The following is an 18,048-nucleotide window of genomic DNA, read 5'->3' on the forward strand; positions in this document are numbered from 1 at the left end:
ACCCAGATCCTGTCTACAGTGCAACTTCTAGGAATGTCTCACCCTGATCCTGTCTACAGTGCAACGTCTAGGAATGTCTCACCCAGATCCTGTCTACAGTGCAACTTCTAGGATTGTCTCACCCTGATCCTGTCTACGGTGCAACATCTAGGAATGTCTCACCCAGATCCTGTCTACAGTGCAACGTCTAGGAATGTCTCACCCAGATCCTGTCTACAGTGCAACTTCTAGGAATGTCTCACCCTGATCCTGTCTACAGTGCAACTTCTAGGAATGTCTCACCCAGATCCTGTCTACAGTGCAACTTCTAGGCATGTCTCACCCAGATCCTGTCCGCACAGGACAGTATAATAATAATTAACACTTAATCCTCAGTGTTAATTATTTAACTCTGAACGTGTAACATTTTAAAATCAATCCCATTCCCGTAGGTTGTCTTCTTGTCCCGTCCCCCATTCACGCCCGCGAGGTCCGTTCATCCATTGCAATTCTCCTCTACCGCGCTGCGTTGCGTGTCTCTACCCGTCCATTTAGATCTGAGGCAGATTTTTTTTTTCATATCAAGGACCCCCAGAATTATCCGTATTTAGCCGTGGACCCCCATCTGAAAATATGTTTTTCCAGGGACCCCCCAGAAGTAAAGATTTTAGTTAAAAACGTTCGGTCTGAAAGAAAGATTTGCGCCACATTTTCAAGATTTTTGAGTGGTGCAACCACTCCAAGGAACAGAAATGTCCGTGTCCGCCTATGTGTTATATGAGCATGAGTATGACTATTAGTACCAGTAGGGGCGCTGTTGTACAGAAACAGAGAGAGAGATAGTGCTGTACTGTTGCCTGCTAATGAGAGAGAGAGAGGAGGGGGGGGGGGGGGGAGGGGAGTTGCACCACTCAGTTCACACAGGTGTGATTTTTCTAAAATAGCAGATCTACAAGCACTCTGTGCCGTGCTATGAGCTTGTAGATCTGCTATTTTTCAATAGCATAATGCTTAAAACACCAAAAGAGGTTCCTGTCCTGAATGGGTTAACCGGCCTCTCCAAGTTCCAACATGTCGAACACAATATTGTCACGCGCTCCGGTATGGAGGCAGAAACAAATGGACAATGAGCAGCAGGCGACCACAGCACAGGAAATGTACTGTACTTCTGAACTTCTGTACAGTACATACCAAAACCCCAGGGCCACCTGAGAACCATGTGATCAGGGCACATACCACAGGGACACAAAATGCCTTGACCATTCAGTCCCAGCCGGCCAGACCATTTGCTGTCATTCCTAGTCTAGGCCCTCTCGATATATTGTCCTGTCTTTATTCTCAATCTAAATAAAGGTTTAATAAATACATAAATAATACATATACATTACATACATAAATAAATGTCTGCCATTCTGCTCATTCTAAAGCTGAGTAGGTTTCCACAATGTGAAGGTCTGTAAAGTTTCATGTATTGTCAAGGAGAGGCAACAATTAAAACAGCTATAGGAACCTATTGTCTGAGCATGCCTCCACTGAGCCAGGTCTAATAAGAGAGGCTTAAGAGTATAGAGAGAGAACGAAAGTGCGTCTGTGAGAGGGAGAGAGACTGAGAGAGAGAGAGAGAGAACGAGGGAGAGAGAGAGAGAGGGGTGCAGAGAGAAATTACAAGGGGTCATTAGCCCTACACAGGGTCTACAGCAGAAGGTACAATACTGTCCCCATGGAATTAGGTCAACTCATTTATCACAGTCTCTGTATCACCACAGCCACAGAGACGCATGCAGGTATGCACGCACGCGTGCACACACACGCGCACACATGCACATTTGTAGCATTTGAGGCACCCCCTTTTGGTGTAAGTGAATAAAAAAGATGATTACATAATCTTAATAGCATACCATAATCCTCATGTAATGACAATTGGCAATCAATGTACTGTACAGACCACTCATCTATCTCAGCTACAGTTCATTTGACTGCATCCCTCTTAATAGGAATGCAGGGCATTTCTTCCATCACATGTGCAGATGATGATAATGAATTGCATTTTTATAATGAATTGCATTTTTATAGCGCTTTTCCAAGTGCTCAAAGCGCTTTACAATGGTTCATATACATTGGGGGGGGGGGAAGCGGCGAACAGTCGATGCCAGCGTCCTCACTTCTCACATTCACACACACCAATGGTGGCAAGCTCACACCAACCAACTCATTGGAGGCAATGTAGGGTTCAGTGTCTTGCCCAAGGACACTTCGACATGTGGACAGGAGGAGCCGGGATTCGAGCCGCCGACCGATGGATCATTGGACGACCTGCTCTACCTCCTGAGCCCCACAGCCGCCCTATGATTCTCAACATATCTTTTTGTGCACTAATATACAATAATATACATATACAACTACACCATCTGAGCCAACAAGGACTACATGCTGTCATGTCAGGTTTGATATGACATGTGAATATGACCAATTCAAGGGTTAACCCATTTAGGACGGGAATGCATGTCGCTTTAGCATTACCCACTTTGACCATTATTTTAAAAATAGAAGATCTACAAGCTCATAGCGCAGCACCGAGTGCCGCGCTATGAGCTTGTAGATCTGCTATTTTTGCAAAACCGTGAAAATGTGTACAAATCTTTGACTAGAGTGTTGAGGTCCAAATCTGGTTAAGTGCCAATTGCCTTCTGTTAAATGTTTTTTTTTTAAACTGTCTGCATGCTGTTCAGTAAGAGACCAGTGAAGATTGAACGGTCAAATGTGTTCTCAAAGGGAATAAAATTAACTAGTCATTTTGGACTCAAACCTGACTTTTAAGATAAAAAAGTATCATGTACAATTAACTTAAATTTGAAAAACTTCAACCAAATTTAGCAACAGAAGCTGCAAAGACATACCTTCATTGTATGATCTTATCTTATAAAACCTATAGAACAACTTTTCAAAAGAGCCATTAAGGTATTTGACAAAAAACCCAACTCATATCATCCCTGTGCCATTTTGGAAATATATTATCTTTGGATTTTGAAAACTTTAGAAAGTGCAAGAGTGCCTGTTTTAAATGATTTAGCTCCTCCTCCTCTCAAGGAATGTATACATAAAAAGAGAGACAGTGGGTATGACACCAGGTCTGCATCCAGGGGTGACTGTGAGGTCCATGGCAGAAAGTCTACCTTCAGTCAAAATGTACTGTCCATAAAAGGTTGTCAATACTGGAATGAGCTCCCTCTCACACTGAGGGAGATCCCCACTTTCACAGTTTTTAACCTACCCTAATAATAGTTTAATCTTTTCTTATTTTTTATTCCTATTATTACGTTTGAAATGTACTAGATATTTGTATGCTTACTATGCTATGTCCTGTATGTATTGTTTGATGTTTGATGTCTGGGGACTGGCACTGCAGATGGAAACTAGAAAAAGTGCCCCTCGGGGCACAGGTCTCCACCAGGCCAGGTCAGGTTGTGGCCTCCTGGTGGCGATATCACACCATTGATGGCAATTGGATGATTTCAGGCATTTTGTTCCAAAATGTGTTTTGCAAAAATCCACCTGTTGGTGGTGCTATAACAGGCCAATGTGAAATGGGTGGGATATATTCCTCAGCCTAGTAGGAAAGTCTGTGAAAGATTTCACGTAAATTGCACGCTGCGTTCATGATTTGACGCTTTTTGTTTCAAAAGGGCCAATCCTGCAAACTTTGAAAGCCAATGTTAGCCAATTAGGATGGAATATCGGACAGATCCGTCTTGAGCACATGACTATAGAGATAGTGTGTAACGATTTGCGGGATCTTAGGACAGAATCTTGAGGAGTAATATAAAATAAAGTGTTTTTCCAAAGTCGGCCTCCTGGTGGCGCTATAATAGGCCGTTCTGGAGAATTTGGGGCAGAAGTTCATCGTTGGCATCCAGGGAATGCGTGTGCAAAATCTGGCATCGACCGGGTTAAAGGTGCCGGAGATTAGCTGTTCACAGACGGACACACGGACACATGGACGGACAGACGGACGGACGGAGTGCAAAACATACTCTCTCCCCATGTTGTAACTATTTGGGTTACATAGTTAATCATATTGTGACATTTCATTTCATAATGGTTAAAAGCTGTTTATTTTTATATTATTATTATTTACAGTTTAAAAAGACTTGTTTGAGTTAAAAATAATTTAATTCATTTAGAATTGCTGTTTCAGTTTGTATTCATTACTGGGCGTTTGCTGGAACTGCATTTCCCATGATGCCTTTTAACTAGCGCCGGATGTCCGGTGATTGTGCCGGGTTTTTTCTTTAGTTTGTTGTTGATCCATGGGCAGATGCCAGATATACTAGCAGCGAGTAGACGAGAAAACCCTCGTATGACCAGTGATAACTAAGATTCATGTTTCTGCCTTTTTCCTGTAACGCTTATTTTCCTATATAAACTTGAAACTTCATTCCCAACGTCCTGTTCAGTTTTTTTTATCTAATAATCTATATTACCCCATGCCTTCAGCCTGGTGGAGACAATTAGCATGTTTTGCTAAATCTGGTATATTTACACTGCAATTTTAATGTTCATCAATATACACTGTCCCGACTAAATAAACAAATAAAGTAAAGTAAAGTAAAGACTATATATTCTTTCCCAACAAACAATATTTGAGTTGTTAACTCAAATATTTGGTTCTGGGGGGGTCCCTGGAACAACATATTTTGAGATGGGGAAATTGTTTGAGCACCACTGACATAGAAACATTTTATTCCAGGATTTAGAAGACATTTTGTAGAATCGGGCCTCAGTCCTAAATGGGTTCAAATACCGGTGGCCATGGAGCCCAAACTATTCCCTTGGAAAGGTTCCACCTTTGAATATGACCAAAATATTGCCAAACTGAATCCACATTGACACAGTTTTAGGGAAGTTGCCAACTAGGGCTGTGTGGGAGCTGAGTGTGGACGGGCTACAGTTGACATGGTAACCGCACGGATTTACAGCGGAGGGAAAACGTGGTAGTGGTCACCATGACAACAGGAAACACACAAATCGTTAAAAAAATCCTCTGCAACTGCTACGGGATTGCTTCGATCACGTGAACTGGATGATGTTTCGGCATAATGTCACCAGGTTCTCAGACAAGAGTTTCTGAATTTATCAGAAAGTGTATTGATGACGTTGTTAAAAAAAATAATTATATATATATATATATATATATATATATATATATACTGTATAATATATATATATAAACAACGCATGCAACCTGCAACAAGCGATGTACACACTGCACTACATGCACAGAATTCTGCCTTCAGATCCAGGAATCTGCATGGCACAACCAACCCTGTACCCCAGACAGCCACCAAAAGGACCCAGAGACCAGAGTGTCTTCCAAGTCAAACTAGAAGACTAATTTGACCAACAGTGACACAAGGATATCATGTGGCGAGTGCAAGAGAAGATAACAGACTTCAGAGAATGTGTGGACTACACACATCCCTCTCTCAGACTGTGGTGCCCACAGGCCTAGGCACATGTCCAACATTGTGCCTATCTCAAAGCACTCCAATGTAAGATGCCTGAAAAGACTGGAGACCTATCGCCATCACCCCAAATGTCATAAAATGCTTTGAGAGATTGGTGAGGGTCTACATTTGCCAGCCACACTGACTGAACCCATTGAAATTGAATATCATCCATACAAATTCACCTACAATGCAATTGCCACAGCTGTGTGGAGGAACAGCCGTGCGAGAATGCTTTTTGTGGACTACAAATTCAACACAATAGTCCAGCCAAGCTTGACACAAAGCGACCGTGTGCAGGAGGGCTTGCTGACCACTGGGATACACTGTATATGTACTTTAATTGCTCTGCTGCCTCTGGCGACTGAATGGGCTCTATGCACATTGTACACGTGCCATTTTGGAAAGAAAATCTCCACTTCCTTCACAGGTGTTACTGTCACTGATGACAACTAATGAAGGCTCTGTTCCATTCTGGTCAAACAGAGTCAGGGTGCTGCTATTGTGCACACACTGTGCAAACACTCTGAGTTATGGCGGAATTTGAAATTAAAAACGTTTGAGTACATGGAATGTAACAGAGCCTTAATTAGTATCATTGATAACACCTGAGAAGGAAGTAGGGAAGGGGCCCGGAAGTATAGGAAGAGTTATTCTGTGTGCATAAAGCCCATTTCCCCAGCAGGTTAAAAAAGGGTCTATATCCAACATCAAGAACACTCAGAGTCACCACCCTAACCACAGTCTGTTCACACTGTTGCTGTGGCCAGGCAAGCATTACCTACAGGCTACAGTGTTTATCAAAAGCCTTTCCACTAGACTATATGGATCAGCTGCAATGCTGCATCAAGCTGTTGAACAAGTGCTGAGCCTTGATGGCAACATGCTGTCGCCATAGGCTTCATTCTGTGCAATCAATCTGTGCAGAAAAAAGTGCTCTGGTCTACTAGAGTAGCACATGGAGTAACATGATATATTGCATCATCACTGTGTCTGCTTTGGTAGTGGTGGAAGAATTGGAATATCATTAAAGTCAGGAAAGTGTTTGCCAAGGGGGCACGGTGTGCGGTGGCACAGTCAAGGGTAGTGCTATCACCTCACAGCTAGAAGGTCCTGGGTTCGCCTGATGGAGGGAAAAGGAACTGGTCGCCGGTCGGAATAACGTGTTCCTTCCATGCACTTCATCCAACCGGCGAAACAGGTAGGTGAAAAGGTGTAAGGTGAAAAGGAGCGGCTTGGACTCCTCATGCATTGAAGGAAGAATGAGGTCAGTCCATTGCTCTCCCCAGGTTGGCAGAGGGAGTGTATAGAGCCCAGGATTACATTAGATAATTGACACTGGGATAAAAAATATATATAAAAAAAAGGAATGTGTTTCCCAAAAATATGATTTAGAAAATGAATTGGATGACCTGCTCTACCTCCTGATAGCCGCCCTATTTTATAAGTATTCTTATTATGCCCCTGTGGGTTCTTTTCTGGTCCTTACCTTTCTTGCGGACAACCTCCTCCGACTCAGGTTTGCGTGTGACGGACACCACCTTCATCAGAAGATGGTTCCCCCCCTGTCGGATCAGAGACACCACCTGCTTGTGGCCAACCTTCACCACATTCACCCCATTCACCTGAGGGAGCATAAACACATGCGCACGCACGCACGCATGCATGCACGCACACGCACACACACACACACACACGCACACGCACACACACCATCATCATCATCGTTTTCGTATGCTCTGTTAAGAGGAGAGATACAGTATAGCGAGGCATGCATGGCTCATTTCAGTTGTAGGCTTCCTCAGCGTTATCAGCATTTACACTGAGGAAGGCCTACAGGGGCCAAAATCCGTTAGTTGCTGCTGCTGGGGGTGAACCTTTAATAAACAAAGAATCCTAAATGGATAAAAAGTGAGTGCTGGCATTCCTTTCTATAGACTATTCCTACCAGAACCGTGCACTTGATATTCTTATACTGTGAACTACTCAACTGAGTGCTTGCTTCTCCTCTCTTCATTTCAGTTGTCTCCATACCCATAGAGTTATATATAAACTAGAGAGTGGACCAGGAGCGACAGCCCCGCACCCTCAGCTATTAATTTCAGTGGAAGTTGCTCAGTAGCGTTTTGAAGCACCTGGAAGTGCTTCCAGGTGCAGGGTTTACTCGTGCAGGGTTTACTCGTGCAAAATTAAAACGGCCCGCCTGCAGTTCCAGCTTTGACCACTGGGCTCAGCGGCTTCAATGTTGGCCAGCCGCTCTGGGGGCTTGAGTTTACCTCAATGAGGAAGTCTCCGGTTCTCAGGCTGGCCCTCCAGGCCACTCCCTCCACATCAACAGACTCCAGGTACTGTAGGGCGGGGAATGCCGGGGTGGGTGTGAACTCTTCGATGGGCGTCTCAGCTACGGGAGACACAAAAAGACATGAGGGCTGTCAAACAGTGTTGATTTCGTCGACTAATGTGACATTTTTTTCACTGATGAAAACTAAATGGAAACTAAATGAAAACTAAGCTATGATGACTAAAACTAAGACTAAATATATTGACAATTTCTAAACCAAGCCCTGTTTCAAAAATGGTTATGTGCCATGTTATTGTATTTTGTGAATTAACTAGTCTACAGTTTAACCCATTGATTCTCAGCCATTTTAATTTCAAGGACCACCAAATTAAATTGATAGAAAGTAGCCTAGGCCATTTCATTATGATTTGTATCTCTGGACTGGGACCCCAGTTTCCGTCCATCCATACATCCATCTTCAACCGCTTATCCGTGGTCGGGTCACGGGGGCAACAGCTCCAAAAGCCAGTGATCATGTAACTCAAAGTGTAGGCTAGGCCTACAAATGCTCACATCACATCATAAATGCATTAGAAAACAAAAAACATTCAAAAACCGTCTGTCATAATTTATATTTACATTTCCACAACAATACACAGGAAAACATGTTTTGTGATTAATCATGATTAATTAATTTTGAAGCCGTGATTAATCTGATTAAAATTTTGAATCATTTAACAGCCCTACCAACAACATGTTGGATAAACTCAAAGGTGTGCAATAACTCTAAGAAACCCATATCCACAGCATCTGAAGCATCGTCCAAGTTCTGTCATAGTTAGTGGAACAGGTAGATAAAAGTTCTGATATTTCTGTTAGAAATACTGGTTTGCTGCACTTTGGAGGACGATAAATGCTAATCATTGGCATAGAGGATTGACCCTGCAGTATTGTGGCCTGGTATTCAAAGGATGAAAAGCTGACAAGAGTCAGAGCCTTGAATTTTAAAGTGTCTGGAAAAAAAAAGAAGCAACATTGTGTTTATGGTGTTTAAAATTAGAAAACTGTGAAGGGGCAACGGCACAGTTCTGTGCTACGTCACACAAGCACAGAATCAGTCAGAGAGACTGGTGTTGAGTGAAAAACAGACATACTGTAGCCTTAAAATCACAATTGCTGCAACAACTGAACATTTGTTCAAAGATTGTTGGACAACCACTTCAGAGACTATACAACTACGTATGATAACAGCATCCTAACGTTAGCAAGGTATATCACCTCTAATACTAGCCATGTTTTCTATGGAGAGTATAGGTTGCTTCCTTCACGAAGGATATATGGTGTTCCAACTTCCAGCATACAATAAGTTCAGACTGAAGAGGTATTTTGTCCATCAGTTAATTTGAGGCTTAATCAGGGTTTTGGACAGGACTAGACTGAGCTGTGGACATTGCTCTTTGCCCTTATGTTTCTATGTATGTAATTGTATTTTCCTTTTAGTTTTGTGTTATATCAAATGTGTGTATATGTGTTGCATACTTGCTGGGTCGCAAGACAAAGTCGGAAGACAAATTTCAGTGCAAACTGACAATAAAGTACTATCATATCATATCAAACTCACTTTTCAGCCATAATGGTAATAGTCCTTGAACAGTATAGATGTGTCGTGCAATTATTGCCATGAGCGACATGCACTAACTGCAAAGAGGGGAAATGTGCGTGAAGAAATTAATTTCCAACATGCCTAATTTAATTTGAAAGACAGAACTGTTGTCGTAGCATTCCATAAGAAGGCTATGCATGTTTAGCATTGAGATTAAGCACCTCGTTGAGGCGCTGGGCAGACTGATGAGCAGCCTTAACGACCATCTATTGTTTCATAAGTACCTACAACAAACTGCCAGGAGTGATCACCAGCCTGAGAGCAGCTGTCTGCTGTCCTACAGATACATAATACATGATGATGAATATTATTCTTTATGACATGATGGCCCTGATACTAGGCCACATGCAGAAAGGGTCCAATCCTGTCTGCAAGCTGGACAGCCCTGCTCTAACTGGTGCACAGTGCTGTAGAGCCCAGCCCATTTGTGGGTTGGGGACTAATTTTTATGGGTCACAAGTAAATAAATATCCCTTTATTAGGGGTGAAGCCCGAAGGGTGTAGAGTAGACAGACCCCTTATTGTTTCCATACTGGTTCTGCCATTTTTAGCAGTTTTGGAAGTTGCCATTATGAGAGGATTTACAATTTCACACATTCATCTCTGTCTGTCTGTCTGTCTGTCTGTCTGTCTGTCTGTCTGTCTGTCTGTCTGTCTGTCTGTCTGTCTGTCTGTCTGTCTGTCTGTATCTCTCTCTCTCTCTCCCTGAGCTGTGTTATAGGCTGCTGTGCTTTTAACTTGATAGGGTCTTCAGAAATGGCGACACAGGTGTGTGTGTGTGTGTGTGTGTGTGTGTGTGTGTGTGTGTGTGTGTGTGTGTGTGTGTGTGTGTGTGTGTGTGTGTGTGTGTGCATGTTTTTAACAAAATTCGGCAATATGGTAGAGGGCTGTGAAGACTCTGGTTACGGGACTACAGCATTAACAGACAACCTCTTCAGCCAATCAGCATAACAAAAAAAGCTCACGTCATCTCCAGTCTCCAATCAGTGAACGACAATAGCCCGGAACACGGAACCTGATTCCAGCTTTCAGCAAGTATCATGCCATGTCGAGGACACATCACAAACCCAAGAACAGCTACAAACCCAAAATCGTTCGTTATTTAATGTATAGAAAGCCTTTATGTTTAATTATTCTATATTCTTTCCTGTTGTGGAGAAAGAAAAACCTTCAAAGGCAGAAACATCTAATTTGGAAGACGATAGTGTGATGTCTTCGGATGACATCACGCCTCTCTGTATTACACATATAGCTTATTGTGTAATGTGTATAGCTTTTATCTTTTTGGGCTTGACCCTGTCATATAACTGTTTTTTTTTTTTTAGATGTTTAAGTGTTTAAGGTATAGTAGTGAAAATAGGCGACCAACAAGCACCTATAACGTGACGCATTAGGACGCATTGGACACAAAATAATGATATTGTGCTGAAGATGTGCTCTTGTCTACATACAAATGAAACTGTTTCAAAGCACGAGGATTGTTCTTCCATTTATTTTTGACTCAACATTGTTCTTGTGGACTTCAAGATGTGGGTGTGACATGTTGCATAATAGTGAACTAAGTGAAGTGATTCTGTACCTTACAGCAGATATGGGCAGTATTTGAAATACAGAAAATGCACATTTACAATGTATTTCAAATACTGATCATCTCTGCCGTACAGCTTGGTTTAATGTGTCACCTGCTGCATCTAAATGAGATTTGCACCTTCTTACATGATCACAAATTCTCACATGCCCCGTTGCTTACTTGACTATTCACATGCATGCTCACGCCCACACTCATTGTTAATGTTAGAGAGTAAGTGTGCTACTCCAAACTCCATTTAATCTTGGAATGCAGCCAACTAAACCACTGACATATGAGGGACTGCAAAGAGCCACTAAGTGAAATGCATTCGCTGTGTGTGTGTGTGTGTGTGTGTGTGTGTGTGTGTGTGTGTGTGTGTGTGTGTGTGTGTGTGTGTGTGTGTGTGTGTGTGTGCGCACGCACACTCGTGTGCATTCCTGTGCATCTATACATGAGTATACTGTATGTGACCAAATTTGACTGAGGGACTGCCATTGGATTTTTTTGAATTTTCGTTTTTTGTTCAGTTTGACCCACCAGTTTTGGAGATATGGCTTGCAGAAAACAGCGAGTTGAGAGAACAGGCTTGAAAGTGGACTCTAACATTACACCTAGCAACATGTTTAAGCATTTATTTCATATTTACATGTCGATTTCAGCTCTGATACTTATTTTAGTGTGTGTGTGTGTGTGTGTGTGTGTGTGTGTGTGTGTGTGTGTGTGTGTGTGTGTGTGTGTGTGTGTGTGTGGAAAGGGGGGTCCAGTGATGGAGTGGTAAAGTGCAGTCATAATCCCGGCAAGGTGCCTGTGAGGGGTTGGGGTTGCCATAGTAACCTGCCCACTCAGGGAGCTGAACATCTCCCCCAAAGGAGAAAAAAAAGAAAAATGGGAGTAGCCTTAAAAGAAATGGAGTGCACACATTAGTAACAGCTACACATAAAGACACAGATGAAAAAGACAGAGACAGAAAAGCAGTGCTGGAACGCAAGGGAGAGAGATGGAAGGAGAGGGAGAGAGAGGAGAGAAACAAAGCAAGCGAGTGAGCGCGTCTCTCCTAAACGCCATGTGTGGCGAACAGATGGGACAGCTCACTGACAGCACAGCCAAGGATGACGCCACCACAGGGGCTAGACACACACGCATACACACCGCACATGCATGCATGCACGCACGCACGCCAAGGGTCATGTGAGTGTGAGTGAGCGAGGTGTTTTTGACTCACGCACAGACAACAGAGAGAGACAGGCATGCAGTGTATCAGATCAACAAGGCAGTGTTTCACGCATACACATGTTCAAAATCAAAGTATTTGATGCCAGCTCTGGAGAGCTGCTGAGTGCTCTGGGCTATCGTAGGCCTGTGTGTGTAGTGTGTGTGTGTGTGTGTGTGTGTGTGTGTGTGTGTGTGTGTGTGTGTGTGTGTGTGTGTGTCCTATACCTTTAGCTCCCCGCAGGACGAAGCCAAAGCCCTCATTCTCTTTCTTTTGTAAAACAGCATCCTTCTCCTCTATGATGTAATCACTGTGAACGAGAGAGAGAGAGGCAGAGAGAGAGAGAGAGAGAGAGAGAGAGAGACAGAGAGAGAGAGACAGAGAGAGAGCACAGGCATGAGTCCAGCACCATCCTCAAACAGACAGACTTACACATGATGGATGGACCCTAGAGAGAGAGAAACACACACACACACACACACACCTGTGTCGCCATTTCTGATGACCCTATCAAGTTAAAAGCACAGCAGCCTATAACACAGCTCAGGGAGAGAGAGAGAGAGAGAGAGAGAGATACAGACAGACAGACAGACAGACAGACAGACAGACAGACAGACAGACAGACAGACAGACAGACAGACAGACAGACAGACAGACAGACAGACAGAGATGAATGTGTGAAATTGTAAATCCTCTCATAATGGCAAATAGGCCTATATCTACCTGGATAAAAAGTTAAGAGTGAATCAATCTTCCGACTAATTCCTCATTGAGAGAGAAGGCTGGATAAGGTATGAGCCGAGGTGTACTGTCCTACACAGTGCAGAGAAAGGTGGACCAATAGCAATTAGAGCTATAGTGGTGGCAGCCTGGCAGGGAAAATCCACTGTTTTCATCTGATCAGAGAGCAGCAGCAGCAGCTGAGTTACTGCAGCTTTCTTTTTTTTGCATGCAGGGAGTTATGAGATAATAACGTTTAACCACTTTAACCATTATTTTAAACTGTAGCTGACTAGCTGTTGAAAATTGCCGATCTACAAGCACAGAGTGCTGCGCTACGAGCTTGTAGATCAGCCTTTTTTTACCGTCAAAATGTGTGCAAATCTTTGAATATATGTTCTTATATAAGTTTTTAACTCAGATATTTGCTTCTGGGGGCTCCATGGAACAACATATTTTCAGGTGGGGGTCGGTGGTGAACTACATATAATGTTGGGGGTCCTTGATATGAAATAGTTTGAGCACCACTGATATAGAAACATAGGTTTTTCAGAAAACTGTCAAGGTTTAGAAGACATTTGTAGAATCAGTTCTCAGGTCTAAATGGGTTAAACACAGCACACAGCCTGGAGACAAAGCCACGTGCATGCACTGGTCATGCCACAGGAGAGTCCTGGCCAGTTACAAGCTGTGCCCTTGGACAACAGGATTCTGTAGTTAGAATATAGACGTCTGCAACCATGATGATCCTGTGGGACACGTGGCACTGGATGTTTTCTATCCTGTTAGATACACGACTACAGTTTCCCATGCCAGGCTTCCCATCCCGTCACTAAACGGTCCCTGATTAGACAGCTGGAATGACAAGAACGCCATGCAGGCGAACGCAATAGGCTCTATATGCACATAAGATAAAGAACTCGTCCTACTTCCGGGTCTCTTCCTTCACAGGTGTTATCGATGATACTAATGGTGTGTTCACACAAGCAGATGCAAAGATACAGTCTACCATTTATTGTCAATGGAAGCCGGCGACGTGACGCTACGAAACAAATCCGACATTTGTAGCAGAGGCAAAAGACACAACGCTACAAATTGAAGCTGAGCTGGGTTCAACTTTCAGATGCAAAGCTAACGAAGCTACAACTGCAGCTGCAAAAAAAACCACCCTGTTCTGGCTGACAAGAACCTGTGGCGTCTTCTTCTAGTCCGTTTCCATTGTTTCCTATAGTTTCCATTGTTTCCAATGCAATATAAAAAATGCCTAGGTCCAAAAGGGCATGCTGGATTGTTGTTGTTTTTCAATCTCCCTCGCCGGCCGCCACGCCTCCGACACACATCACTACGGACACACGCTTTGTTGATGACGTCAATGACTGTGTGAGCAACAGATTATACAAAGCGACACATTGTGATCTTTGTATCTTTGCATATGCCTCGTGTGAACGCAACATAAGTTTCCATTCTGGTCAAAGTCAGGGTGCTGCTATGTGTAAACCCTCTGCTACACCAGTGGGGTCTCAAAGTGTCCTTGAGAGGGTTCCAAATGCCAGTAACAGTAACTCTGACAGTGTACAAATGGAACAAAATGGACCCGTTTGAAAACCACTGTACAAACAAAATGTGGGGTGGGCAAAAGGCCCCCCTGTGGAGTGATACGGCATGTACACACGCTCGCGCATACACATGCACGATCGCCAAGAAAGTGCCTTTTCTTTTTTAAACCAAGAGCCTCCTCCGTAACTTTGAGTACTTTGAATCAGCTGAAGGGTGATATAGGCCTACGCCACTCAACATAGCGGGGTTATCCAAAATAAACCAACTGGGAGAAAAAAGGATATCCAAACCTGATATCCTTTCCACTGCCAAATGTATAGCAGACCAAATGTCCTGAAGTTTGAGCAGCTCCAGAGCATGTGTTCTCAACCTGTGGGTCGGGACCCACCCAGATGACAAATATGATTATTTTGGGGGGTCCCCATTTCAAACATGAATATTTTGTGGGGGTCACGGTCTGAAAAGAAGAACCACTGTCCCTGTCGTGACACCTCCCTCCACCCATAGGGCCAGCATCAATCCAACCCATCCTCTGCAGCGTAGATGGTCTAATACTACGAAGGAGTTGAAATTTAATTGATCTTGTATCCACTTCACATATCTGTCCCTTTTCTGATAATTTTTATTAACCATATATGCAGAAGCCTCATGCATGGCCACAACCAAATATATTTATGATTGTTTCTATTCGATTGACTGTAAAAGGAACCGTCGTTGTTGTTGTTGTTAGATATCAGAATGTGTTCTGCAACAGATGTTTCAGTTGCAGAATGCGGAAGTTGATTGTGTGGTGTGCCAAATTCCGGTTACACTGACTACAGTACAAATATGATTTAATTATACCATAATAATACAGTTATGCAGCTGACAGTAAAATATGACTCTCGTAGTCCAAGAGCTAAATCTGCACGTGCTTGCCTTGCCAGCGTCTGCCTTAACCCATTTTGGGCGGGAACCCCTTTTGGTGTTTCAAGCATTCTGTTATACTTTAGCTATAGGAAAATAGCAGATCTACAAGCTCATAGCGTGCCACCGAGTGGCACGCTATGAACTTGTAGGTCTGCTATTTTTGAAAAATGCGGCACAAATCTTTGAATAGGTATATATTCATTCAGAGCGAACGTTTTTTTCAGGCCTAAGGACTTCAGAGAATAGAATAGATTTTATTCTTCTCCTTGCACCGTATGTACACATGACCATAACAGCTACACCCCCAATGGATCCTCCACTTGTCAATGGGGGGGGAATCTAAAACAAACAAACCACAAAATCAACCACCCCAAAACAAATTAAAATGTTGATTAAAACATTTAATATAATAAAACATGCTATAGAAGTGACATTTAATCAGACTAAAGTCTCCAATACATCAACCTGGCATTTAAGTGGGTGGAAACAATGTGAAGGCTCTGCATTTCAGACCGACACACGCTGCCATTTAGAGATGATTTGCATCACAACACAAACCACAAGTTGCTTCAGTACCCCCCCCACACACACACACACACACACACACACCTCCCCCCACCCACACTGCGATCCCATCGGAAATATAGACTAGAGGACTGGGAGGAGAGGGAGCACTCACCCTCTCCCATCAGAACTATAGAGGACTGGGAGGAGAGGGAGCGCTCACCCTCTCCCATCAGAACTATAGAGGACTGGGAGGAGAGGGAGCACTCACCCTCTCCCATCAGAACTATAGAGGACTGGGAGGAGAGGGAGCGCTCACCCTCTCCATGTACCAAATGTCAGTGTGAGAGGAAGGGGGAGGGGCGGGGGAAACATAGAGTGTGAGAGATGAAAATGGGTTGAATTAGGGAAGATAACCTGGAAGTTCATGTTACTGTAACACGCACGAGAACATACTGTACTGTACATGCAGCCATACGTGTGTGTGTGTGTGTGCGTGTGCGTGTGCGTGTGCGTGTGCGTGTGCGTGTGTGTGTGTGTGTGTGTGTGTGTGTGTGTGTGTGTGTGTGTGTGCGTGTGTGTGTGTGTGTGTGTGTGTGTACGCATGCATATATGTACTGGATACACCTACTTCTACAATATTTGTATACATTTGAAAACCTGAAATGGGACATTCTGCATAGTGAGTACTTTCTACTTTTGGTACTTCTACTTTGCAGTATTGATACTTTTACTCAAAGTAAAACAATTGTGTAGCCTACTTTTTCCACTACTGACAAAAAAGGGATGCTTTCTGTATAGTATCTGCATACTAGACTAGACTATAGTATGAGAGATTCATACTAGACTAGACTATAGTATGAGAGATTCATACTAGACTAGACTATAGTATGAGAGATTCATACTAGACTAGACTATAGTATGAGAGATTCATACTAGACTAGACTATAGTATGAGAGATTCATACTAGACTAGACTATAGTATGATAGATTCATACTAGACTAGACTATAGTATGAGAGATTCATACTAGACTAGACTATAGTATGATAGATTCATACTAGACTAGACTATAGTATGATAGATTCATACTAGACTAGACTATAGTATGATAGATTCATACTAGACTAGACTATAGTATGAGAGATTCCCAACACTTGCACGACCTGTATGTGGCTGTACTGTATGTGTGGGCTGTTACCTGTATGTGGCTGTACTGTATGTGTGGGCTGTTACCTGTATGTGGCTGTACTGTATGTGTGGGCTGTTAACTGTATGTGGCTGTATGTGTGGGCTGTTACCTGTATGTGGCTGTACTGTATGTGTGGGCTGTTACCTGTATGTGGCTGTATGTGTGGGCTGTTACCTGTATGTGGCTGTACTGTATGTGTGGGCTGTTACCTGTATGTGGCTGTACTGTATGTGTGGGCTGTTACCTGTATGTGGCTGTACTATATGTGTGGGCTGTTACCTGTATGTGGCTGTATGTGTGGGCTGTTACCTGTTTGTGGCTGTACTGTATGTGTGGGCTGTTACCTGTATGAGGTGAAGTTGTCGTAGGATCCCACAGTGTAGTGTCTGAACAGTCTCTTGGTGCGGTCCTCTCGAGTCTCTGTGGAACAAGAGGACACTGATGAAAGCCTTGCTTTTACATGTACTGTATCAAACAAAGATCTTTAACAACATTTAAGCCGTTTTAACAGTCCACAACCAAATTGCTGTCTGGTAATTCTGGTTTCAACTCCGGTCCTCAACTCTTACCCCAGAGAGAGACTAACAACTAGTTTTCCATTCAAACAAGTAATCGGCTGGTTTTCAACCTACAGTAGAATCCTGTTTTACTTCCCTATTGTATTGGTTAACAGAACACATTATCTGCATTATTCATTAATTCTTCTGCCAGTGTTTTTCCAGTGAAAACTCATATTTTGAAGGTCCACGGGACCCGAGATGTGAACCCAATCATTTGTATGTGTATTAACTATTAAGTATTTTGTCTTAACAGTTGGCCTTAGTACCACAAAAAGAGATGTATACTCTACGAGTCCTTGGCTTGACATTACCCTATTCAGCCTTGTTCTGTAGATGCGGTGGGTGTGTCAGTCTAATTATCCTCATTGCAAAATGGCTTGTACATTGTCAACTGGCCCAT

The 18,048-nt window shown here is 43.1% G+C and overlaps 1 protein-coding gene across 1 annotated transcript in view; it reads right to left on the minus strand.

Moving 5' to 3' along the window:
* The window catches only part of shank3a (SH3 and multiple ankyrin repeat domains 3a), a gene marked incomplete at its 5' end in the record, with an annotated part of 258,696 nt that overhangs the window by 25,783 nt on the left and 214,865 nt on the right, over positions 1–18,048 (minus strand). The window contains 4 exons of the mRNA XM_080761381.1: positions 6,973–7,108; positions 7,760–7,884; positions 12,435–12,517; positions 17,433–17,508. Of these exons, the coding sequence (XP_080617507.1) occupies positions 6,973–7,108; positions 7,760–7,884; positions 12,435–12,517; positions 17,433–17,508 (420 nt within the window). The remainder of the gene's footprint in view (positions 1–6,972; positions 7,109–7,759; positions 7,885–12,434; positions 12,518–17,432; positions 17,509–18,048) is intronic.

The sequence above is a fragment of the Protomyctophum bolini genome, assembly GCF_963924005.1.
Source record: "Protomyctophum bolini genome assembly, chromosome: 4".
In the NCBI taxonomy this organism is placed as follows: domain Eukaryota; kingdom Metazoa; phylum Chordata; class Actinopteri; order Myctophiformes; family Myctophidae; genus Protomyctophum; species Protomyctophum bolini.